General features: G+C 26.9%; 1 protein-coding gene across 1 annotated transcript; it reads right to left on the bottom strand.

Moving 5' to 3' along the window:
* Positions 1-896: 896 nt before the first annotated feature.
* Positions 897-27701, bottom strand: LOC118067287 (uncharacterized). The gene is made up of 6 exons (XM_035083942.1): positions 26994-27701; positions 18699-18907; positions 15744-15879; positions 12403-12536; positions 9818-10049; positions 897-1459 (listed from the first exon to the last, which is right to left on the bottom strand). Exons 1-6 carry the CDS (start codon positions 27043-27045, stop codon positions 1374-1376), a joined length of 849 nt encoding a protein of 282 aa, XP_034939833.1. The 5' UTR covers positions 27046-27701; the 3' UTR covers positions 897-1373.
* Between the last annotated feature and the right edge of the window lie 193 nt (positions 27702-27894).

Here is a 27894-nt window from a genome sequence, read left to right as displayed (position 1 = left end):
GTTATGCATATTATAACAACATCACGTTCATATCAGAAAGAATAGACTCACAGTTACCTTTCTGATTATTTATTGTTGCTTTCAGTCATGAAATATCCTGAGATTTTCTTTTCTAGTTCTCTACAATATCGAATTTAACGAATACAATTGTAGAGTCACTGATAAACTTTAAAAACAAAGAGAATATTTAAACAATACAGAATACTCCTCAACTTTTCAATACTTCTCTAAAATATTCCCCAATAATCATCAATAATTCCTTTCAACTCAGAAAAACAACTCCAACATTAATGGATTTTTTACAGAGTAAAAGCTATCTTTTTTTTTATCATTTTTTTTTCTTTCTCAGTCTTCAAAGCCATGAAGATTAGCAGGAGCTTTCGAGTTGAACAACCTCATCTTTTTATTTGTATTATCTCCAAAGTGATGTTGGTAGAATTAACAGGAATTTATTTCAGTATCAAGGTATGCAGTCAAGTGCACAAGATAATACGATTGAAATTCTTAAAATGCAATTAGCATTGACACCTACACATGTAAATGAATGTCTTGATAAAAAGCCATCAGATTGCATTAGGATAGAGAGTCTGATCATGCTGATTTCAAGCTGATAGAAGTCGATAGCAGCTGAGACTTAATTTGTAGAAGGTCATTTTAGTAATCGTCTATTTAATAGACTTTCGAGAATGGGTGGTTGAAGCATTTACAAAAGACATCAAATATATTGCCAGTCTTGAGGAAGACTGTTAGTACGTATCCAATCAACGACGTTAATTTTTTTAAACAGAGCATCGACAAATTTATTGAGCTTTCAATTGGTTTAAAAAAGCAATTACATCCATTTGAAGAACATTAATTATCATTTATTTATGTTTAAAAAAAAGCTGGTAACTATAATTGCTTATGATTTTCTTTATTAATTGGTTACAAACATTTATGATGCATAATGGTTTCGAGTTATTAACGACATCTAATTGACTTGTTCACATTATTGGCCTTAATATTAGTGTGTATATATATTTGTTGTATATATTTTTATATATACTAACGTTTAAAAAATATTATAAACAATATAGAAAATAATGATGAATCGAGATCAAAATTCTTTAGAAATATTTTCTTGCACATAATTATATACTGAATTTATTAAAACGTTTATAAAAACTTATGTATATTAACATTAACTAACATCTATCTGAGCTTGAACTTTGTATCTAATATTGCGCATTCACATGTGTTAATATTCTCAAACCCGTATTTTTCCCAAAAGTCGTATTTTTTTCCGTCTTTTATCGAAAATTCGTTTTCAGCTTAGTGTTTATTGTTAGAGCTGGCCGTTTTAGGATTTGTAATAAATATGACGTTTGCAATGACTATCTTATAAATGATGGAACAGTTGACAAACATAATAATGTCAGTAATCCTAATCCATATACTGCTGCACCACTGTCTGACGTCACTGTAACAATCAAAAATAACAATCATAAGTTTTTAATTGAAAATTTTAGCTGGCTTCAACAACTGAAAATTTTAAAGGTACAGAAAAATATGTTTTTTCTCAAAAAAATTGTCAATTTCCCTAAAAAAAATTAAATTGAATGCTATTTTAGGACTATGAAGGAATAGTAATATTATTTAGGGAAAAACTATGTTTTTTTTTGTTTAAAGAATAAGAAACATTGATAATTAAAGTATCTATGAAGTTTGTATATTTAAAAATAGTATTCCAAAATATATCTTACATTTATATTTATATTGTGTGAAATTTAAAATTTAAAAACAATTGTTTTCATTAGAAATATTTATTTTTCTAAATTAAAAACAATGTTTATTCACTGCTGAAGTAGCAGCTATATGAATGATAATTGATGAATTGTTTTAATTTCAATTTTATTTCACAACTGAAAGACAAATGATGAATTCAAATTTCCAAGATTAATATTTTTTCAAGAAACTTAACTTTTATTTGTTCATTATCTATTTTATTTTTTTTTTGAAAATGATTCTGTAATGTATTCAGTAATTACATACAATGTTTTGTGAAAATTTCATATTTCTTTGATAAATTTTTTTTCATTAATAAAATATTTCTACAAAGTTTTGAAATAAAAATTGCTGAAAACTGATATAATAAGTTTGTCTCAGAAAAGTTTTACTCCATCTTGAAATTGGAACACTTCAACAGAGGAATGATTTTCGTGTATCTTTGGAACAAGTTTTTTTACTCGAAGCATTCTTTACAAATTTTTTTCTGATGTTTCAAAAATGATAGCGACGACTGTTTTCAGTTTCGAAGATTCTTTTGTCGAAACAAAACGTTTAACAAAAATGTTCAAATGATAGAAAACTGTTGGTAGAAATATATTACTAACATATAGACTTCTAGTCTGGGTGAGATTGCCACAATCAATAGAACTCTTGGCAAGCTTATGGTTTAGTTTCAGACTAAATGAAACAACATAAACTCTACAATAATTATTTGCAAACCTTTTAAACCAACCTTAATACAACTTTTAAAGTATTTTCCAATACTTTTTTTATATAAAATCATGCAAACTTGCTTTTGCTGAGTAAAGTAATTTTTCCAAGAGCTAAAGCAAATACAACTTAAATCCATGGTAAATTGAATTTAGGTCATGAATATTACAAATTCATTTATAATAGTTTTTATAAATTCTTCTATTGAATTCTTCATTTAAATCAGTACTAATAAAAAATATGAAAATAATTATAATCTATTTAAACAAGACAATAAATTTTGCTAATTAAATTCTCTAACAAAAATTCCATTATCATTATTTCAAAAAACGAATATATTTTCAATTGAAAATAATAACCAAGATAATATCTTCCAGAACTGCTATAAAATAAAAAATTGATTGTTATTCTTGAAATGGTAATGTTGTGTGAAATTCAAAACAACTTGTTTTCCATGAGTAAACCTCGTAATCACTACAAAGTTGGGAACCATCACTTATAGAAGAAAATAAATGTAGATTCATTTATCAATGGAAATGAAAATAGTAGGGTAGACTGTCTTCCAAAATGGATTAATTCCAGATAACTAAACTATTTATGGACAATGCTATAATGGAGTAAACGAGTTGTCATTTTTACCAACGATTAGTTATCTCTAGTTAACTAGGTCACAGTATCAGCCACTTTCAGCATTTGAACTGTTTTTTTCTAACGAGTGGAAAATACGTGGTTTTAAAAAGAATACATTCTTTTTCTACCTCTGCAATATTTTTTTTCAACCCAAGAAAATTGCTACGATAATATTGAGTTGTAATACCAAAGCAACCTTCCACAAATATTAAAGCTTAATTTCTTTACATTAAATTTTAATTGAGATTTTTAGTATTATTCTAGAAAATAATATTGTATTATTTATAAGAAAATAATTAATTAAATACTTTGAGTGTTGAGTTTACATTTCATGCAATAAATTATCTTTGTTTCTACTTAAGTACTCTAGTTAATTTACGATTTGTAATTATCATATTAAGTTTAACATAAATTTTGAAGAACTAATTACTTACAAATACCTCAGAAAATAAATAAATCAACGATACTTTAAGAAAGGAAGTTATTAGAAGCAGTGAAATTTTTATTAGATTAATTTACTAATTTAACTGAGTATAAGCTTAAAATATTAGTTTGAAAGTGAAGAATAAATTATATTAATTGCTAAATTAATTCATAAAAACTCATTGGAAAAATTCTATTATCTTGATTGTTAAAATAATTCTCCAAAAGGTGTTAAAAAAAAAAAGAATATATTATTAAATGATATCTAATTTTTTTCTTGATTATAAAGGTTTATACTTTATTCATTGAATTAGTTATTCTTTGTAATAAAAAATACTATAGTTAATTCAGTTTATCTTGTTTTCAATCAAATATGAATTTTTGCTATACATGAAAATTTTTTCCTCTGAGTGAAGAAGAAATCTTTTTGCATAAATTGTTGGTTTAGTTATAAAATATGCATTGAATTTACTTTTTCAAATTTATTACAATATTTTAATAGGATTTCGTTGATTACTATCAGATCACTACAATGAATAATTGGGAAGAATATTTTATTTAATATTTTAACTAAAGTAAATTTTTAAATACCTCTTTTCATCTTTTGATTAATTACTCTTCTATTTTATGTCTATTATTATTTTTAATTTCAATTATTAATTAAGATTTTTATGCTTATTACTTTAAAATCTCACTGAAAATACTGTTTAATTTTTTTTCAAAATAATTTTTGCTCAAAAAAATTCAACATAATACAGAATAAAAGAAAATGAGGGTCAGAAAAGAGTATGTGATAATAAATAATCTGATAAAATCGTATTTTTTTTTTTTTAACAAAACAAAATATCATATAATGATAAAAACTACACTCAGATGTAATTATTTTTCATAATAAATTTCATAAATAAAAAATATTATATTAAATATTTTGAATTATTGAAAGAGAAGGAGATGACGAAAAATAATTCATAATTTATATGATAGCTAAATAGAAAAATGCATCATTTGATATTTCTACCATTATCATTATTTATTTAATTTCAATAAAATAATAACAATGAATAATAAATCTTGAATAGTATATTATTTGATTAAAAATAAACATTGTTCAATTAATAACAAATTTTTACAATAATTATTTCATAAATTTGATAATTTTTATTGATTAAATTACGTAAAAACAAAATTAATATTTAATGAATGCCCAAATTGCCTTTTTGTATAAAAAATAAAATACGATTTAATATTGATAAATTCGTGATGGGTTTTATTATTAATAATAAAATTCTATAAATTTATTATTCATATATGTTTTACAACTTTTCTATTCAAGCTACTTGAACTAAGAAAAACACGATCAAAATGAAGCCCTGTTCCTTAAGAATGACTATACTTGTATTATAAAACTCTTTAGAAATTTACCATAGGGGGTTGATTGTAAAAATGTACCGAATGTTTACTGCATAACCACACCTCTCAAACTCAGACAACAAACTCCAATGTATTATTTTAGTTGATTATCAAACACAATAGACTAATTGAGGTGGAGTACTGTATCACTACTGGAAGTAAAGTAATCAAGATAAGTCTGTTGTTAAAGATTGTAAATAAAGATTACGTCCAGGTCGAGCATGTCTTAATGGTGTTCCACTTTACATACGTAGCGAACTTGTGAGTTCAACGCTTTTCAAAGCATTCGTTGAAGATAGGGTGATCATGTTATTGGTTGGTGCTGTCGCACAGCAGTCGATATGGAGCAAGATTAGAGCGGTAGCCAGTCTTCTTTTGATCATTTCATTCAAGTACTTGGTATTGATCTGAAGCCGATAGAACATTTCCATTGTTTTATTACACTTGAATAGCTAGCATGTTGTATAATCATGATACAACATTATATCGTCTTTACAAGTTATCACAATAATGGTTTTGCCATTCATACACATTTTCAAAATTGGTTGCTTTTGTTAAAACCACAACTAAGACATCACATTTATAGTTGAGTTCTAACTCTTTGCAACTGATTCTGCTATAGATTCAGTGAAACTGTTTAATACCGTTCAGGTATTATATATAACTAGGTCACCAGTGATGAAAGATCTAAGATAATGATGAGATGATTTAGGAGTATTCCTCAAGAACTCTAATGAAATTTGAAATCCAAGTCGATTGTTCATTTCTTGCACTTTGATTTCTACAAGAAGAAATAAAAGTACCACGTCATTGGAATACATATCATAGCATCGTTCAGACTACTACAGGCACTTCTGTTTGCTAAAGCCTCTATGAAGATCAAAAACACAGCAACCGCCTTTACTTTGTCAATACTTAATCGATATATTTGAAAGCAGCAATGTATGTTCCCATTTATTGCTTGCAACTGGCTTTACTATGAAGAAATTTTCCAGTCCTTTAGACTGCACATCCAAGATCTAAATCGTCCGATTGTATTGATAACCATTCTAGACGAATCTAAAAGTGTTTACAGAGAGGTATCAAGTACTTATTGATTTCATGATAATATCAATAAGTAAGATGTAAAGTATTCATTCACAACGATTGGTCTGAACCAGGTGGATACGGTTTATCGTCCTAAATGATTGATATCAGCTCTGTCACTTTAACAAGATTTGGGATTTTCCAAGTGAGTGGAGATTTTGATAGCAGAATTACTGCTTTTTCTCAAGTACATGGGTATGAATTAGAGAATAAAAATAGCAGCATTCAAAATCGTATTGAGAATACATGAGGGAAAACTGAAGGAAAAATGGGGTAATGTTATTTAAATGAAAAATGCAAACATTAGGAAAAGAAACATAATCAAAAAAAGAGAAAAGTAATCGTTAAGTTTAAGAATATCCCATTCAGAATCTATTATTTTTTATGGATTTCTATTTTTGCAGTGTGAGCAGATAGGGCAGGTGTTCGTGAAATATATCAATTTTTAAGATTATGGTTGAATAAATTTGGATATTTTTAGGATAATCGAGCTGTTTTTACGCTATTTTGTCATCAATAACGCTACCAGGATTATTTTATATACATTTATCACAATTTATGACAGTGAAGGGATTGGTTTAAAAAAAAAAAACAATCTCAAAAAGTGAAGAGTGTCTAGTCTGAGAATAATTTTACCTGAAGATTTAGGCAATATTTTATAATCACAGTTGCGAAAAAATGTATATTATTCAGCAACAGTCAATTTTTAAGCTGTTATTTATGCAAGTTGGGCTTCATGCATCGATATTGTTTGTGAATAAATGTTTAAATTAAAAATAAACGCCATGTGGGCAGATTCAAGGTGACAAAAAATTAAGGGTCATAAAAATAACAAAATTTGTGATAGAAAATCGTTCATAAAATAATAATAAAATCATTTTAACATGCAATTAAATAGTCGTAGAGATATTGCTGATATCAACAAAAAAAATAGAGTTTTAAAACGAATGATTCATAAAGAATTTTATTATAGCTATATATACCAGAGAAGTAATGGAGGATTTAAAAAGTTTAATAAGAGCATTTTATGAACAATGAATATCTCAATAAATGATTAAAAAATATGTGAATTAGTGTGTAATTATTGTTGCTTTTGATCTCTATATGACTTTCGTGATTAAAAGTTTTCATGACGCTCTAAAATTTAACCCAGTGCAAAGTTATTGTCAAAAGTCTTACACATGAATTAAATGCTCCAAAATTTTAGAGCCGGATAGCAAATGAAGGATTTGGAAGAGTGAGTTTAATTGCTGCCTTTCCATCTCATCAGTAAGGATTGTGTTGGTCATCTAAGCTGATGGCATCATCCTTTGGTCTTGTTACTAAGCATGAATAATGTTACTTACAAAATCAAATAAAGTTAGAGGCTCATCAAACATTTATCAGGATAATTCACAGTTTGGAAGGATTCCTCCATCATGAACCTATCATTGAAGACAGAAGTATATGCTAAACAAGTAAGACAACCTATAAACTTTTAAAGATTAATGGCTTTGTTTAACTGAAGATTAAAGTATAGGTCGTTGGCTTGTTAAACTATGATGATGTTAAGTATCTCGATGGCTAGATCCTCAGAATAGAACAGGTAGCACCTAAGACGCAACTTGAGATTCTTGATGAGAGCCTAGAAATGGAAGTAGGCCAATATTCAGTGAGATACTAAGAGGATTAAACTTCTTCTACTGGCTTATTCGGGTAGCATTTTCTTCTATGAAACGGTGAACGTATGAACATAGTAAGGTAAAACGATGAAAGAAACCCTCATAATATTTAACCGCCATCTTGAAAGTCAGCACTCTTTACTGTCGATCAATTCTTTTCAGAGTCCATAAACTTGCTCTTTCATTTTTTATTGTAGTAATCTCTTGTTTTTAATTGTATTGAATATTTTGAGATAAGTTTATTGAAGTTGAAGATATTAGGAGAAAAATGGAGAATTTAAATCTAAGCGCCATATTAAAGTGGTGATACTGTGTGCTTCGAATGATTTAGAAAGTCAATACTTCGTTCTATACTAGAAACCCTACGTGAGAAGCAATAAATTCAGAATAAATTGCTCTTTCAAGGAAATACATGAAGAATAAAATATTCTCAGTCTTTGAAAGTGATGACTATGGAAGAGTTAGCCTTCGTAAACCCATGTTTGATGTTTTTCTTAGTTTTTTATTTTCTCAATTGCTAAGGAGGAAATCGAACATTACCACAGCTTTAGAATTTATGCTAGATTTTAATGAACACTAAAATATCAAAGATGAAAAGATCGAAAATAAACTAGAATTTTTTTTTGAAAGAAACAAAAAATAAATAAAATGGATAAATACAATAATTTTCTCCTATTTTGTTCATTATTATTATTAAATATCTCTTTTAAAAAAAAAGCTTTGTAAAGAATTCAGACAAATGATTTTAACAAACTAGAAAAAAAGAAGACAAATTTCCACCAGGATCGCAGCAGCGGAAATTAATTGATCGATACATCAATGAAACAATCTAAAAAAAAATGACTACTATTAAGAACAATATCCGTCTTCTCTTCAGTCTCGTCTGAATAAAACACATACAGTTATAAAAGAGTTCACATTATACATTAATACCTGCAAATATTTCATGTAACACCTAAATCTTTAATTGATCAATTCTTTATTCTTTATCATCTTACATTTATTTTTCGAATATCAGTTTATTTGAGTTGAAGATTGGTCAAATTAAGAAACTAGTAGGTCAAATAAATAAATCGTAACAACAGGGGGTAATTATAAATTTGTCTATTTGCTTTGACCTATTGACTATGTCTATTAGCAGAGTATCAAGAGCAAGCAAAGTGTTATTAGCCATCTATTAACGAGGAATTATATCAGTATGTCTATGTATATACATACAAATAGATATTTATAAACATTATGTCAATTTCGGTTCTTAAGGTAAATGACAACATTTGTAGGTCACCATGTAATAGGTTACCAGTTCATATTGTTACATAAATTGGCAAGAAATGAAGAAGAGTTATATCATGAGTAATAATAATTAACCAAAAGGGAATACTTTGTGCTGTAATAAAGTAATAATATGATAGATGGCCTAGATAAGCTTTATTTTATTGTTAATTAATTCCCAGAAGTTTAAAAAAATGTTTTCTTTGAGTTACTTATTTTAGCACTTTAACTGAACCATTTATTTTGAAAAAGTCTTATTTGACATTTTTCAATTATTTTTAACTATTTAAGTAATAAAATAGTGTTTTTAGCTAATATAAGTATTGTAAATTAAATCATAGATAGCTTAATTAATAACAATTAATTATAATCAAATCTACAAATCCTAGTGTTTTATTTCAATACATTAAAAGTGTTCTAATATGACGTCATCCATTTGATTAACATTGCATCTTTTTTAAAACGTTTTCCAGTGTTTTACAAATGAGACAACGTTAATCAAATGGATGATGTCATATTAAAACATTTTTAATGTATTAAAATAAAACACAAATATTTGCAGTGATTAAATGTCATTTTTTTTTTAACAAGTTTAATATTATATCAATGTTTTTATTAGCAAAAATGCAAACGTTATGAAATACTTGAAATGTTTGTTCTTTGAAATGAGATTTATTGTGCCTTTGAAGATATAAAATATAAGGGAGTGAAGTCTCTTAACGAATGTAATGTAAGCATTAACTGCATGTTAATTTTAGCCGTGTCACCCTAAAGTTTTCATTTATCATTCAAAGTATAACTACAATAATTTTATAGATGTATGAATGTAGTGTTAATTAGCAGTTGTAATATTTTACCTCTTTCAGGAACCGGCTCCCAAGCATTCAGTTGAATATCCGTAGTAGCTTTAAACATTCCCGGTATTTGTGTTATGCAACGGAGATTCAATTGGCTATTTGTGTAATGGTGAGGTTGCAACGTAACGCGTATCTCACTCCATTGCCATTCGGCTTCAGGATCTTGAACACCATGTTTCTCCGAAAATAATTGGGTTTTTTCATTCAATACTGATGATTCCACAGGCTTAATCTGAAAATCAAGTGATAATTAGTCATTAGATTTAAATTATTTTCATTAATCTTATTAAATACCCGAAAATTTCGGCTTAATGTTGTGTTTCATGTTAGAGTTTCAAACAATGGTGTTGAAAATTTTAAAGTAAAGAATTCTAATGACATAGAAGTAGATGAAATGAAGTCATTATAAACAATTTAGTAAAAATTAAAATTGAATGATAAACTAATAAGATATAGAGCTGATTTACTTTCATTTTTAATTACAAAATTAAGTCATGACCAATTACAAAAAAAAAACATGAATTTAACCTTTTTATAATTGGATAAATTTTAAAAAATGCATTTCTTACTTTCAAAGCTAATATTTGTGTACACAATTTTATCAGTACCTTTCATATGAAAGCTATTTGAATCAATATCAAATATTTGTAGGAAATAAGCTTTATTTTTAGTTGATACATAGATGATCTGATCAAAGGACAATTCGAGTATTCACAATTAAAGCATGATAATTTTTGTTCACGTCTGAAGTCCAATATAATTAACTGAATTTAGACGACGGTCGAATTCTCATCAACTTGCCATATCTTAGAACGTGCACTTCCTCTTACCGGAAATGAGATTAGTTTCGGGGACGCAATTAAATGAAGATTCTACTGACGACTATAATTATCTTAGTTTCTCTGTGAAATTTTTGTTAATTTTTTCACCAAGTCTCTTTCTTTTGTTAATAAATTAGTGTATTGAAATAGCCGAAAATTTGTTAGATAATATAGACATAAAAGGAATATTCCTGCACATTTCATATATATCTGCAAATGTTTTCTCATACTTGTGTAAATGTTAATGTTGGTTATCTTCATACGTACTTTAGATAATTATTCGTGACAAGATACTTATTAAAAATGATCAAGTTAATAGCAACATTAAAATGAAGTCTTATTACAGTGCATTACGTTTGTAGGCAAATGAAAAATAAATGTGTATTTCCATAACGTAGTATCTTTCTATAACCTTACACCCTTATCTCGCATATGTCAGTAGTAATTGTCCCCAACATTTGCTCACCTCATGCTTACATTGCTCGTCACGTGCTCAATTAAACCTCACCCAACAGTAGCCTTTAGCTTAATTATCATTATCTAAATCAGAAACTTAATTTCTCTTCTTCAAGAGATACTCTAAAGGCAAACCGAATAACCGAAATCCTCCACCTACTTCATCAAATCATCATTTATTATAGATAAGGCATCGTAATATTCACAGAAGTATCAAGAGCTATTGAAAATAGGGGAGATCAAAACAGGGTACTTGGATGTGTAATCACACTTGAAAGTCTCTAATAAAATTTTTTTGGACATTAATATCAATTATAAAAACGTTATTATATTAAAAAGTAAAAAGACACATTTTTTATACTGATTTATTCATAAGCCCTTAGGCTCTCTGAATTTAATTTCAGTGTCAATGGTTTGTAAGACGGAAAATCTGATATGAGTTTCAAAACAAATATTAATTTTTTCAATTAAAATATTCACAAGATGTTTTCTTTATTAAAAAGAATCGTTTAATTTTCAAGTCTCTAAATTATTAAATTTTTTAAATTAAATTATTATATAATAATCATAATTAAAAATAATGTCAAAAAAATTTTCTTGTATTTCATTGAAAATTGTGTGAATGATAAAAATATTGATTTCATGTAGCTTCTAAAAATCTATGATTTATACAAAAATTTTTTTATCATTTATAAATATCAATGTTTATTTATTATTTAAAAAGTTTCCAATGATATTATAAAAACATACAAATAATTAATTTTCAAAATATGAGTAACAAAAGCAAAGCAAGAAACATTCACAGAATAAACCATACTGTATTTATCCAAGGAATGTTCTTGAATCTTTAACTAAACAATTAACGAGTGCACACTCATGAAGCTTTTCGTAACATAAAACTACACCCTTTCATTATCCGGCTATAATTAGCAATAACCTTTTCTGTACCGGAAGTATAAGAATTGCTCGACGAACTTTGTGCCATACGAGACTCATTACAATTAAGCACAATTTATTATACATGAGCTTTTAATTTGTATGATGCATTTTTAAGACAGGATGTTACGTTAAACTGTCATGTTTCTATTTGTTGCGTATGATGAGACATGCTTATTTTAATACAAAAACTGGTATAATTTTAGTACATGAATGCTTAACAAGGTGTGTGCATTTAGAGTCTTATGACAGTCAAGATCTCTTTAAATAGCATGTATATAAATTTTTATTTAATAAACGTTTTCTCTTGGTGTGTTTAAAAAAAAAATATCAGCTCAATGATAAATTAATAGTAATATTGATGATACTTACTAGCTCATTATTGAGCTGAAATGAAAACTCTACTGGTGGTTTTGATGGAGGTACACTACAGTTTGCTCTCAGCAGATCTCCAGGGTTGTATCTTCGTCGTTCGGCCTTGATTGTGGGCTTGCGTGCTGGTAAAGCTGAAAAGAAAATATCATCATTAGTTTTTCCAATAAATATTGAAGCCATATTTATGTTTTAAATTGCGGTTTTTCATTTATTTATGTATTTATGATTTTTTATTTATTTACTCGAATGATTATTCAAATATTTCTGCATGAAAAAATCAGGTAAGGAAAAAGAAAACCACACTCTCAGAAATTTACACGTTTTCCTAGCAATTGAGTCCATTTCTACAAGAAAAAAATTAATTTTATTTCAAGTTTCTTTTCATGGGATTCATTTGTGCAATTAATTTTATGAGAAGCAATTTTAATTAATTATTATTAAATAATAATGTAATGTGAAAATGTTTGAGTGATATCGATGCGGTTATTAATGTCGATTCTTGTAAGTTTCGATTAGAAGAATAATTTTTAATCAGTAATAGCTGACTTGCTGGTATCAGTTGACAGTGACAAATCGTCCATCACTCATCACTAGCATGCTTAGTTTGGGTGACAACTTTAAATAATTTTCTACTGATCATCGTTCCCCTAATAAGCCATATTGGTAAGTATCTTAATTAAGTTGTGATCATTAGAGGGTGATATATAATAAAAACATTTTTTCCCCAGAGTACATAACAATAACTCGAACAGATGGCTTTAGACGAGAAGCTTCTATAAACACCATTCTGTTGAATATAAATATTTTTTATTATTATAGAAATCTTTTTTTCTATTTAAAATGAAGGGTTCATCATTTCAGAGATTCATGTTTGTAGCATAAAAGATTTTAGGAAATCAAAATATTGAATTATTTGTTAAAATTTAGAAAGGTCTGAGTTCTAAGTAAATACTTAGTTTAGAGAAGAATTAATTCTCTTAAGTGTAAGAAATGAAAAAATTTAAGAAGTTTCCACATTAAACAAATATTTGTAATTATCAGAGTAGTTTACATTAGAGGTCTGAACGATTTTCTTCTTATTTTTTTTGTTGATTACTTTTCAAAGAATCTTTAAAGGTCATATCAATATGACATTGCTTAAGAATCAACATTATAATGAAATATTTCAAATAAACAGAATTTTCACACTTGTAATATGATAAAATACTTGGAATACATTTCAGAATAATTTTCAAGAGATAATAATTATTTTAGAAAGAAATTTTTTTCCATTATTGCAATTCGCAAATTAGTTGAATAGTTTGGATATTCATGTAATTGACTAGATCAGTCTGACAAAGCTTGAAACTATCTACTAGATGAGAGGTCAACGAGTCAACTGGTCAGTTAATCTATGATGACTGGTAAAATATCTACCCCAATTTATTTAACCGATAATTAGCTTGCCTGCTTTTATCGTCAAATTCTGATAGGTTCTGATGAGCTTTGATGGTAAAGATAGCGATTTCTACTTTTCACACAAATTCCCCATTGTGTTCCACAATTAAAATTGTATCTTCAGACAATACCATCCAGAAATAAAAATGCTTTTCAAATAATAGATTTAATTAGACAATGTATATCTATTTGAAGATTAAAAAGAAATTTTTTTCCATGAAAACATATCAACTAATCTGCTCTATTCATCCGTTGAACGATATCTGCTATAGTTTCTATTTAATGAAGTGCTCTTATTATTTTATATATCTTTATGAAAAGATTATCTCTTAAAATGACCAGATATTTTTTAGAATATATCAATAAAATAATCTTTTTCTATGCTAAATATAAAATCGAATTTCGCTAAATTTTATATAATTATTTTCAAAGAAAAGAATTGTCAAATCACAAAGACTTACAAGTCTATCATTTTCCTAAAAAAAAAGTTCGCTGAAAATTTTTATCAAATTCAGTGAAATCATACGTAATTTTGATCCATCAATGCAAATTATTATAGTATATAAAACTAATCTATTGGAGTATCAAGCAGACAGTTGCGTGCAAGTTGCTTGAATATATTACCTATTAACTTCAACGTGAATAACAAGTTTTTTTTCAATCCACTATTATTCTCTTATTTCAACCTAAGAATCACTATAATCCCATTCCCCCAAAACAAATCCAAAAATTAGCTTTCACCGAGTGTAATCAAGCAGGCAAAGATAGTTGGAGAAATGAAACTTTTCAAGACAATGAACATGAGTAGTCCTATTGGTCGATTGCGTGAGTTATATACTGTCAAAAACAGTATTACACGCACGGTACATTAATCTTCTTACGCCTAATCTTTACTCAAGATAGTAAGGTCTTCATTTGTTAGAAGCATTTAATTGTAATGTTCGCTAAGCCATGGGTAGAAGATAAAACGTCTATATCTGTTACAATATTTTATCATAAACATTATGATTGCAATGTCTGATACTAACTATCCAGACTGCCTTAGAGCTATGGAATTAAATTTATTCATTTATTTTTAAAGATAAAAAAGAGCATGGAAAATTTGATATATTTTGTCAGCATAAAATCGGCGACAGAAACGAGATTAACTGATAACATGATATTCGTATTAACATTTTACCCTTTGAGGGAAGATTTTATCCTTCTAATGAACTTATTAAAAATTAAATTCCAAACTTGTTGATATTTCTGTGATGTAAATATTGAATTTAACTAATAAATTTGGATGTTTACACGTGCTTTATTGATTTGATTATTATTTAATACTTTGAGTTTTATTACATGTCCATAAACGTTAACAGATATACAAATTGATTAGAAATATACTGACCAGAACTTTGAACATTATGATTAGTATTAATTATTTCCTTCCCACACTTCTGTTACAATAAAATTAGAAGAGGGTGCTACTAAATAACTTGTTAGTATACATCTTATCAGAGAAATAAAAAAAAATCTTACATTTAATTAAAAGAAAAGTAATTATGTATTTTTATATTCAAATAAAGATCCTAATCGATGGTATCATCATAGGAATACTTGGAGGTCACGCCTTAATTTGAAACAAAAATTAATGCATCTGGTTGATAACCATCAAAGTGAGCAAAAAGCAGTATTTACATTTTAAAACGGCTTTCATGATGCAATGTGATTGTCCCCTCTCACGAAATTCATTTATAAATTGAAATGTTATCTGGTGATCTACAGTTTTGTAGGGTTCGTGATCGAATATATTATGTTATTGCATTTAGAAATTGAAAAAGTTGTTAGACTACTAATTATAAGCTTCAATATCTATTAGTTGTAATTATAGTAATTTTGTATGATCAAAGAATACTTACACATTACAACGATTTTTTTAGTTGCAGTTTCCGTAGAAAAAGTCGGTGCATCCGCTGTTACTTCACAGGAAATATTCCCAGTTAGACCAAAATCAACATTTTTTATTGTTACTTGACTTTCATTTGAATTCAACGTCTGAAAAAAATAGATCAATTTAGTTATTTACTTTTTGTTTAATGTTTTTAAGTATTGCATTATTAATACAAGTTGATGATGATTGATAATACTACAGTGGAATTGATAAAAATCTTCAATAATTAATTATTAAAAAAAAGAAAAAACATTCTAAATCTTATCTTTTTTATTTTTTATTGCGAATGTTGGTGACAGTGAGAAAAACTTATGGTGCTTTCAATCTCTAAGTAGATATATCGAAATTTCTAAGTACTCGTTATGATAAACTTTACAAGTACCAATAACTTTAAGATCTTCTATTTATCTTTATCATTCTTTGAACAAGTTCTGGATCCTTCTAGTATATTTTAAAGTTGCGTTAACCATCAAATATATTTATATATATATATATATTGTAAAGTTCAGTTGAGTTAGCTTAAATGAATTAAAAAATTCCAATCTTGTTATTATTGATTAAACATATTGATTCCATCAGAGATAGGGCCAACTTTTTAAAACGCTGTAAATAAAAAAAATTCAATAAACTGTATTGGAAACTATTTGATAAAACTTTATTGCATGGATCCTTTCTATTTATTTTGTATCTAAATTATTTAAACCATCTTTTTTACCCAAATTTATTTGCTATTCTTATTTGATAAAATAAAACTAAAAATGATAAATTGAATTTTTTGTATATTTTTAACAAATCGTCTAAAGATTTCTCTCTTTGTTTTCTTTGATTATCATGGTCTGTTAAGAATCATTATCAAAGCTTTGTTCTTTCTTTCAAATAGTTAATTAATTTTCGTATATTTTTTTGCTGAGTTGTTTCTTTTACTATAAAATATATTATCACTTTCATCAACTAGAACATGACTTTTTTTTTTAAATTTACAGCCTTTGATGTTTAATTTCATTAATTTTATAGCCTAATCGTGTCAGAGGATCTTCTGCTTTAACACAAGAATCACTTCAGTTAAGTTCCTTATTCTTTGATGGTCCGAGATAATATGAGTAGTAAAAGGATTCTCTACAACCGAAATCTGTTGAACTAAAGTCAAATTCTGTCAATATAAGTTTGACGAATATTGGCACAAGAACTTTCCAAGTCACTTTTGCCAATTTCACACAAATCCCTAAAATCTTAAAAACACGTCAATTTTGATGTTGATGGAAGTTGATAAAAGTCTTCTCCACTGGCTAGAAGTTTATATTACCTTCATTTCGAAGATATTATGAACCTCTCTAGTCGTAAAGGTTTGTTTCAGGCAGCTTTGACTTTCAGAAGCTTTTCATGTACTAAATATTCGGTCTTACATAGGACTTTGGATCATTGTCTAACTACACCACCACACCAAACTCAATCTTCTTTAAACTACGATCTGGTTTCATAGAAGTTGATAAATCCTTTGAACACCACAAAAAAGTATTATGATTTTTCGGTATCAATGAAAATGTTGTTCTACTTTCTAAAAAGGAATTAATGGAAATTATTGAGAAACTAAAAGCATATTTTAATTAACAGTTAGAAAACTATTATTATTTTAATCAGTATTATATTTATAATCATAAACAGTGAATATTAATTCATTTATTTTTGTAAAGTATGAATAAGAAAGTAACTGAGCTGACACCTGAATATTTTTTTGATGGATAAACACGACAACGAACTTTGACTGAACATGAATATATTTTTAGTGATTGAATAAATTCTTCTTTGAAAGATTTTCAAAAGAAACCAAAGTATTAAAATATTTTTAAAGCCTGACAACTATGGCTTCTTTTCCATTTTAAAATAAGTCAACGTACAAAATTATGATAATTTTTTATTTAAATAAACAAATCTTCTTATAAATTCTGTTATTTTTATTTATTTTTGATCGATAAAATAATAAATATCAATTCCATCATTGTTCTGTTAAAAGTGTATTTAATATCGGTCATAAAACTTTATGGAATTTCGGCAACATATCTATCATACCACCAAGTACTTAAATTTATTTCAATATAAGTGTTCAATTGATATTTCATGTGTTATAAAATATATATTTTAGTATTAATGAAAATACTGGAATAAAAATTGTATTCTTCTAAATATCGATAAACAATAATGCAACAGCAATAATAGAGTTTATATAAATACGACGAATAAAATGAATATTAAACAAATTGGAATGAAATGTGAAGAACAATTAAACTATTTATTCATTTATCACACAGTGATTTTTGTGTGAGAGATGAAGTGAAGAAATATTTCAGGTAATCAAATGTCAGTGGTTAGCTCATTTACTCTTCTCTAATTGCAGAAAACTATGCAAAAGAGTACTTATGTACGCACTATTACGTGTCAAAGGATATCTTGTGAAAAGTACCTCAACATGAACTATTAGCCCTAAATAGTTCAATTAGTGCTTCATTATAATGACTACTTTAGAGGCAAATTATTGATGAAATGAACTCAAATGGTTTAGATATCATTGAGACATTGTGTAATTGCATTTACAAATTTAACACCGTCACCAATATTCTTATTTCAAAAATGTTTTTCAATTGTTATCAATTTTTATTGTGTTTCTATCTAAATGTAAATTTTCGGCTATAACCGTAGCACCAAGACTTCTTTCAATCCAGATGTATTCTATGAAAAAAAAAAAAAAAGAAATCAGTAAACGTTAGGCATTCCATGCATAAATAAATATTTCGTATTATCAGATTATTTTAGTCACCGAAAACTTCTGTATGGAATATGTAAGATAAAATATAATAATAATCACATGCACATATTAATGAGAATATTTTATCTATATTATATATATGTACAATCAAATTAAACTCACATCAACTTCGATTCCAGGGACATTAAATATTTTCGTTGATGGCTCTTCTTTGGGCACATATCTGTAGAATTCGTGTTTTCCACGATACCATTTCAGAGAGTAGAGGTGAGGTTTATCCAATATGTAATGACATCGTAAAATAACTTCATGACCTCGTTCAACGATTTCTGGTATTATTTCTAACGTTACGTTTCGTAAACATTGTACACCTTGAAAAAACAATAAAGTTTAGGATTAAATAATAGAAAACATGCAAATTACACAATATTATTAGCAATATATAAAATTCTATTTTTTTTTTTTTGGAAATTGTAAGTAAGAGAAAGACAATAATGCAAATTATCAGGAAAAATAGCAAGCATTAAAGAAGTTTGTCAGATATGTACTAAATCTCTAAACCGAAAAATAGCTGTTAAAATAACAGTCAGTTTAAGAAACCTTAAATAAAAAGGAAAAGTTCCTAAAATGAGATACTCTCTTTTCATAGATAAACTTTAAAATAATGATTAACTTTTTTCATTAATTATAAAAGTAATAATTAATGAAAAAAGCTTTCTTCATACACTTCAATGAACTAGATTTCAAAAAGTCTAACTCTATTATATATATTTTAATAAAATCCTCATAAATTTTTTATAAAACAACTTTCGGTGTTTGAAGTTTTGATATAAAATTCACCTTCAAGTTAATGGCAATACTTGCAATTATACTTTATTAAACACCAGAAACTCTTCACTCTTCATTTCTTATTATTCCATATTTTTTACATTATCTTGTTTATTATGACTATTTCCTTGATAGTGTACTACTATGCCACTCCACCAAAGCTTGTCTTCCATTGTGATCTTTCAGGCTCTAGCTTTTCCAGCTGTCCCATTAAAGGCTATATCACTAATGTTCTGGTTATTTCTTCATGTTATTTTTTTGCTGTTATTTCTTCAAACCCCTCAGCCGTATATTGCCTATTTCAGTTAAAGATTCTTTTTAATTTCATTCTGTCCTCGATTTCAATCTTGTGTTGTTTTTGTCCAGTTCAATAGCACTGACGAGTAATGTAATTCAATTTTAAAATTCGTAAATGGAATTCTGTCAAATACATCAAATCAACAGCACTTGGTTATGATATGTTCAATATTTTTATGTTTTCATATTGAGAAGAGCTATTATGCCTGTTATAAACCAATATGATGATTCAGATTCATCCCAAAATTTTTATTTCCATCATTTGGTTATTATAAAAAACTAAAGATAATGTTTAAATAGTCAATAGCTGTTTTTACTGATATTTTTTTTTATCATGCTTGTTCAACAAAAATATTTTAATAGACAGAATACGTGGCTGTAATATAAACCTTACTGAAACTATTTCTTGATACCTTCTGCTATACTTCATGAATTATACAACATAAACTGTATGATTTTCCAATTTAGATGACCAGTTTACAAATTTTTGTTCAAAAATTGTTTTGTTTAGCATCAAATATTCTGAAAGAGCTCTTAAATCCATCACTTGATAAACTATTTTCCAATTTTTTAAATATTCGAATTTGTACCGAACTACTTCATCAAAAATAGCAGATTTGAAGTTAAAATAATGAAAAAAAAAAACATTGATAATAATTTATGAAGCCTGAGATTTGTTTTACTCCATGTTTCATTTTCTTGAAACACTTCAATTCGATTTCTAATTCTAGTATAAGTAATCAAACTCTTCTTTGCCTCATATTGTTCTTTTCCTGATAACTAAATCTATTCATTACAAACGACTATTCTAACTCTTCGTCTTTCATGGTTAAACTTAGCTATCAGTAAACAATAGATTGTCAATCTATTGTTTATAACCAACTTTGTTTACATTTAGTTGTTGCCATTTGTTGTTGATTCTCCAACTTCAATCACTTTTGAAGCATCTTATAGAGTGATTACTTGGATCACTCAATTGCTGTTACCAGAACTCTTGCATGAAAACAGTGTCTATCATCAATGTCAAAGCTTTTTAGAGTAGTAGCAAAGAATGAGTATAATAGTTGTCATCCTGATAGGATACCATGTGGAATTTTGCTTCAGAGTATCTATTACCTGTAAGTTCATATCCTTATTCTATACCCTGTAAAAGAGAACATTAGTATAGCCCTGAAGCTAAGAGCTATAGACACGTACTTACAAGTAATGGATATTTCGTAGCTAAGATTTTGTGACAACCGACCCGTACAACAACCATACCCAGTCTCCCCTATCATAGTTTCAACCGTAACTTGACTCTACATTTTAGCTATGTAACCACATGGTAATCATTGCTCTCTACTCTGTCTTGTGGTCTAGAACTCCTTAGAATTTCAGACATAATCATGACTCATATGTCTATTGCTTTCTTCAAACATAAAATCTTATTTAAAGCTGCTTATTCAGAATATCTAACAATTTATTCAATTAAACTGTATTTAAATTATTTCCTCTGAAAATTGCCGAAATAACAAATGCTTATTTGTTGAAGAAATTACTAAATTAGTAAAATATAAATGTTCACAAATTTATCTACGCAGAAATTATTCAAGTTGTTTTATCTAAATATTTATGAGACATTCTCCAGTACTTGCCACAGTTATAGTAGCCATAACCATTATTTCGGTTATAATAGTTATTTTGTTATTGCTGTTAGCATACTGTGGTTGTGATAATTAAATATTTTATTATTAAATCATAAAAATATTATTCATCTTTTTGAAATTTATATAATTAAACTTTTGTCTATTTGGCCAACAAATAATGGCTATCAGTCATATCAAATAACCACTTCAGAAGAAGAAATAGTTTGATTCAATCTTCTATAAAAGTTGGTTCAGCTAAAATCAAAGTAACATAAATGTTCCATGTCTCCTACAATTCTAAAACAGAAGACCATAATGTTCTTCACACTTTCAACTGGTCTGTCATATCCCATATGTGAATATCCCACAATTTTCAACTTACAAAGTTCATTTCTATTTCATTTTCCTCAAATTACATATATCCAGATGAATGGTTGATCTAATGATCAATGCTTCAGCATCAGCTTTGAAAGCAACACCGGAATCTTGCTAAAATTTCGTTAGCATACATAAAATGCTTGTCTTTTATTCAGGTATTCATTGAATAGGGATGAAGTGAAGTTCCTTGATGCATTTGTATCCAGCATATTCTATCAGTTTGTTGAAATATTGCTTATATTATATAAGTCATACAATTTTTTTTTTATTATGTCATTGCTTCTTAAGTTTTCTATTCTCTTATTGTAAAATTGTAAAATCTTCCATTCAATGTAAGTTTAATCTCACACCAGATTCATTTCATCAAAGTCACTTTGATATCTTGGATGAATAGAGTTGACAATAAAATCATGGCATTGTTATCTGATATAATTTATTTTTAAATATTACTATTTTTTGTAAGTGATCAAATGGTATTTCTTTATATTCTACACAATTGGATTTCTATTTATTATAAAATTGATTTTAAAGTTGTAACGATGTTGGTAAGCATTTCTGATCTTCTTTTTATTATTAACTCTATCATTTCATCAATTTTATTATATGAAATATATTTTTTATTTGAAATTTTATCGTATGTAGCTTTTGTTGTTCAATATCGAACTCTAGTTTTTTCTTTCTTTCTATCAATAAACTTTTGGTGGCATCGAATTTTTATATACACATATATATATTATAGATAGTACTTGCTGCTTTTAACTTAATGGCTTTTATAATATTTCTGTAAAGCCTTTCAACTTTTCAATCTTAAGCCGTGGATCTAGAATTTGTAGAGTTTTAACAGAATAGTTCTCCAAACTGTCATGTCTTAATATAGAACTGCATCCAAATCCTTCTTGAATCCTAAATACTAGTACAAATGGACACATATGTTGTTAACAATCAAGTATAATCCGGGTGGTTATATTTGGTGTTGGCTTTTATTGCTATTGGAGATGAGAGAGATGAAGTAGATTTCATAATTTCCTGATTCTTCATATTTATTTAAGTTATGGATTAGGGTAGATTATAATCTATTTTTGTCTTATTGAAAATATATATAGATATTATTTTTATTTGTTAGTAGTGGATAAAAATAACCAAAATTGAAATATTAATTACTGTTGTAGGGAAAAGTTAATTAAAATGTGCAATATATCTTATAGATCGATAGCTTTATCAATCAGGGCTATTTTATAAGACGGATAAAGATACATTGTTTCGATTACGATAAATTTAATTAAATTTGTAATCTCCAACATTCAGAATAAATGTTGAAATTTAATAATTAAAAAAATATATTTTTTAATTAGTCCATTACATAATTGCCAAAAATTATAAAAACAAATTCAATTATTATTTGTTTAGTTATTTTTTCATTATTTTATTCATTATTTATTATTCTGCTGTGTTTAATTAATATTAATTTTGAATTATCAATTATTTATTTGTGAGTCAGCTCCTATTGTTGAATTTATCAACTACTTCAAAAATGACATTATTCAAAAATAATAGAGCTCAAAGTAATAATATACTAGTTGTTAATAATTTAAAATTAAATAACAATAATAATGTTGTACTAAGTTTCTTATCAAAGCATGAAATTTTGGTTATGAACGATAAACCATTTTAGTGGGCTTAAATTGAAAATAATGTTGAGGAAAATGAATGAGATTTATAACAAGATGTGGATGGTACTTAGATCTAATTTAAGATTGAACATAATAACCTATCTAACAATAAACATTTCAATTTACGTTATATATAGTTATTATTACTCAACAATGATTGCAACTTCTTTTTAATTCATGTCTAGTAAAATCATAATGTTTGGAATTTACAGCATTCAAGCCTCTCTCTCTCTCTCTCTGTGCTTATTCTAAGAATTCCAAATGAATGAACGTAAATTTCGTGAATTCATTACTTAAACACAATGTCTAGCTCTACATTCATTTCAATATTGTTAGAATGTTAAATTTGATTTATTTTAATTTAATAAATAAAATATAATTATTGATGTTGAAAACAAGTATCAATCTATTTTTGAAACTCAATGGCGATAAATTACTGAGAGTATTTGATGTTAATTTTTTTCAGTAATTTTTACAATTGAATAATTTTTCAATGGATATTGAAGTTGAGTTCATTTGAAGTTATTTTCAGTAACATACGAGAAAGATTCAAATCTCTTTAATAGAAAAATTAAATTGAATTGTTATAAAATACCAACTAAGTATTAATAAAGAAATAACGTTATATTTATTACACTATTTGATTAATTTAGCATATAATGATATTGTAATATACTTTCCACTTAATTTTGATGAATTAATAATAAAAATGAAAGTAAAGTGGTATTTTCTATTAATAATTTCAAACATTGTCATTAACTTCTATAACGTAAATCATTGATGTTCAAAAATTAATAATGAATTTTGAAATCAAATCCAATTCTGGCATCACTAATTCTCAAATTTCTCTTCATTGTAATTTTACAAATTATTCAGTAATATTAATTAATTAGTGATAATTTGTTTCAACACATGGAGATGATGTTTAAAAATATATGAAAATTTGTATTCGCAATCAGATAAAATACGAAAAGGTGAAAAAAAATTCAATAAATTCACACAACATAGTCACAATTTAAGACTTCAACCACTAGAATATGTTTTCATAATAACTTTAAAACTCATATCAAGTTGAAAACAGAATTCACACGCTCTGCACTTTTCTTTTAAACGTATCTCAACTTCAAGATTCGAACTCACGATACTTTGGTTACGATTCATACTTGGTATGAATCTATGATATTTAGCTGATTAAATGTTTGCATTTCAAATAGTCTATATATGTAGTGATTTATTTATAGAAAGACTCGTGATGATAAATATTTATCATAAATTTGACTAAAAACACCATAAATATTTTCAATGATTTTATGACAGTTTAAAAACAGAAGATGAATAATTAAAAATATAAAATAAATTGCCATGTTATTATTAATATTTGCAAATAAATAATGAATCATTAATTAAACAAGGTACCGATTGGAATAAAAAAAAAAAAACTTGATGCTTAAAATTTTGAAGTAAATAACGGTTCATTAAACAGCTGAAATTTTTATGGTGAATTTATTGATAAAAAATCTCGTTCATTAATAGTTAAAATTTCCAATACTAACATCGATTAGAATGATAAAATATTAAAAGAAGCACAGGTGACATTACTTTATCTCAGTATTCTTTACATGATTAATGAAGCGATTCGAACTTTCACTTGGATGAAGAAAATTTTTAATTAACGACGAAAAAAAAGAAAAAAAAAAAAGAAAAATTTGTATTGATGAAATATATTTAATTAATCGTGATAACGTTTAATATTAATAATATTAAATATGTAATATCAGTGTTTTACTAAAATGTTCAATTATCCATATACCTTGCAAACAATGTCCTTATTGACAATCGATTTAATCTTATCTCAATTAAGAACTACTGACTGTTGGCAGCTTAACGTGTTTTTTGGCTCAAAAATATCTTTGCTTTCTTTCAACGCCAATTTTAACTTCGATGAAATCCAGTGATATTTAGTCCGGTTTTGATTAATTATTCCTAAATAAAAAATTAAACAATTTAATTGTTTATTATTATATATTATAATGATTAAAATACTTATTAATTTTTGAATGAATATTTAAGGAAAAACTGTTAAACAGTGCGTAATAGAATTGATAGGCAAGTGAATAACAATGTGAAACATGTCACATGAAATAAACCGGAGAATATTTATTGCTCGTATATATATATATATATCTATAAATTTATAAAGTCTTTCTACCTCTCACTTCGAAGGAGTACAGGATCAAAAAATAAATGGAAAAGAATTGTGGATGAAATCCACGATGAATACTTTTGTAGAGACATTAAAATATTTATGGTTCACTAAAAATATATAGACAATTGAAATTCAATTTTTTATCAGCTAATTATCATTGAAATTACATTACCTCGCTCATAGTATGGTAATTTACTTTGTGCAAAAAAAATTCACTAATCAGCCAAATAGTCAAAAAAAAAGAAATCCCGAGCTTTAGAAAATAAAGTGACACAAGTATGAATTAGTTGATACATATCTCGACATTTAATACTTCATCACATGGCAACAAATTTAATTGACGAGGCTTTTTCAAGCATTCGGGGGTTTTTTTTTTTGTTTCAGTCGTCAGAGTAAATTTAAGCTTGAGTGAGTTTAAAATTTTTATCGTTTTTCTTAATATTGAATGTAGACACTGTCAAGGGACAATTATACTTTTTAATCGTAGCAGAAACTAATTGTCACAAAATTGAGGAAAATTACAGCGAACTTTACAATCTTGATGTTTCAACTATAGACATAGAATAAAAAGGAGTATTTTTTTTTTTGATATGACTTTATGATGTTTTTAATTCTGAGAAAATACCCAGTTTGAAATCAACTCAATGTCATTGGACACAAACGTAATGCTTATATTCACTGAAATCATATTGATTTGAAAACTTTGAAGGGACAGCAATCTTCATATTAAAAAAGTTTCATTAACTTGGATAAATTATCAAAAAACTAAGAAAAATTTTCTTTTCATTTAAGATATTTGTTTGTATGTTCGGTACATAACATACTTGTTCGAGAAGAAAGAAAGAAGGGACAATTTGAAGAATATTAAATAAAAATGTCTATTTTATTGCTTTACTTTACATTTCAATAGCAATAGAATGTATTTAAAAAGCATATTTTTCGAATGAAAAAGAAAGAGAATGAATTCTATAAAGGTAAAGTAAATTTTTTTTTAAGTAATTTTCAATTAACTTTTAATACTGCTATGATGTACTGAGACTTTCATTTACTACTCAACGTCGCCTTTGTTAGAAATCCAATTTTTCTCAATTTTATTACATCTAAGTTATTAGGAAAAAGACCTTTCCAATTTCCAATTGAGTTATATTAACTTTAGATTTGTAAAAAATTTTTGATAACAAAATGTTGAATTTTTATAATTAAGGATCAAACAAGAAAAAGAATATCAAATAACACACTTTGACGAAAAAAAAACCTCATTTAGGAGTTAATTGATCTTTATAATGATCACACACACACAAAACTAGAAACATTTTTTAATTTCATTTCCGCAATAACGATGTAAAGTAGAGTCAACGAAGCAGTTTTGCATAGACAAAGAGAAAGAACAAAGGGTTAAGAGCAAGTTTTGTAAAACGGTTTAAAAAAAAATATATATATATTCTAAGCTTACCTGTAATAACAACAAACATAATGATAGCATTTTTCCAAAATATATCAGCCATTGTATATATATATATATATATATAATAAATTAAAAATAAAATCGACACTTGCACAATAATATTTTATTCAAAAAAGTCCGTCCTCCGAAGAACCTTCACTAATTGTCTTACACATTTGCAGATTTGTTCATTGTCGGTTTTTGACTCCAGAATATCCGACTCCAGTTGAATTGTTTGTATAAATCTTGCCGAATAAAGTAACAACACCCTTGAAGATGTGCTATTTCATTTTAGCGTGTTAAAAAAAAATAATGTCCCATCGAAAGAAATTTTAGCAAATACTGAATCCACTATTTACGCGAACAATAGATCTCTCAGAGATGTTTACTGAATCGCTTGATTCAGCAAGCTTTTATTCGCGGTTACTCACTTCACTCTGTAATGCGCCGATACATACAAGATTTTCACTGCGGGTTGCCCACCGATTTCTATTTATTGTAGATTTTCAAAAAATTTTATTTCAAACTCAACTCGTTAAATCCAATTGTCCTCAAATTGCCGGTTATTTATTCCAATATTATATTTGACGACTATTTGAGACATTTTCAGTGAAAATAATGAAATAATTCAGTTACAGTTATCACAATACTATTGACAAGATATTAAGATAAAGCTTATGAAATGTCGACAGGATAAATATGTACGTATAGCTCTCAGAAATTACGATGAGTGAGACTGAGCGTCGCCGTGCGTACTTTTGCTATTATAAGGCGCACATGCGCACCACATGTCTCTGATATTCTCTGCGCACTCGTTTTTGTTCAATCTATTCGCCCCATCGCATCCCCCAACTTTTTTATGTCTACTTTTTGTCTTACGCTCATTTTTGTTATTGGTAAGATTTTATCA

This window comes from Chelonus insularis, unplaced genomic scaffold (genome assembly GCF_013357705.1).
Source record: "Chelonus insularis isolate UGA/USDA-ARS -01 unplaced genomic scaffold, ASM1335770v1 contig_124_pilon, whole genome shotgun sequence".
In the NCBI taxonomy this organism is placed as follows: domain Eukaryota; kingdom Metazoa; phylum Arthropoda; class Insecta; order Hymenoptera; family Braconidae; genus Chelonus; species Chelonus insularis.
This window is presented reverse-complemented; position numbering and strand designations above follow the sequence as displayed.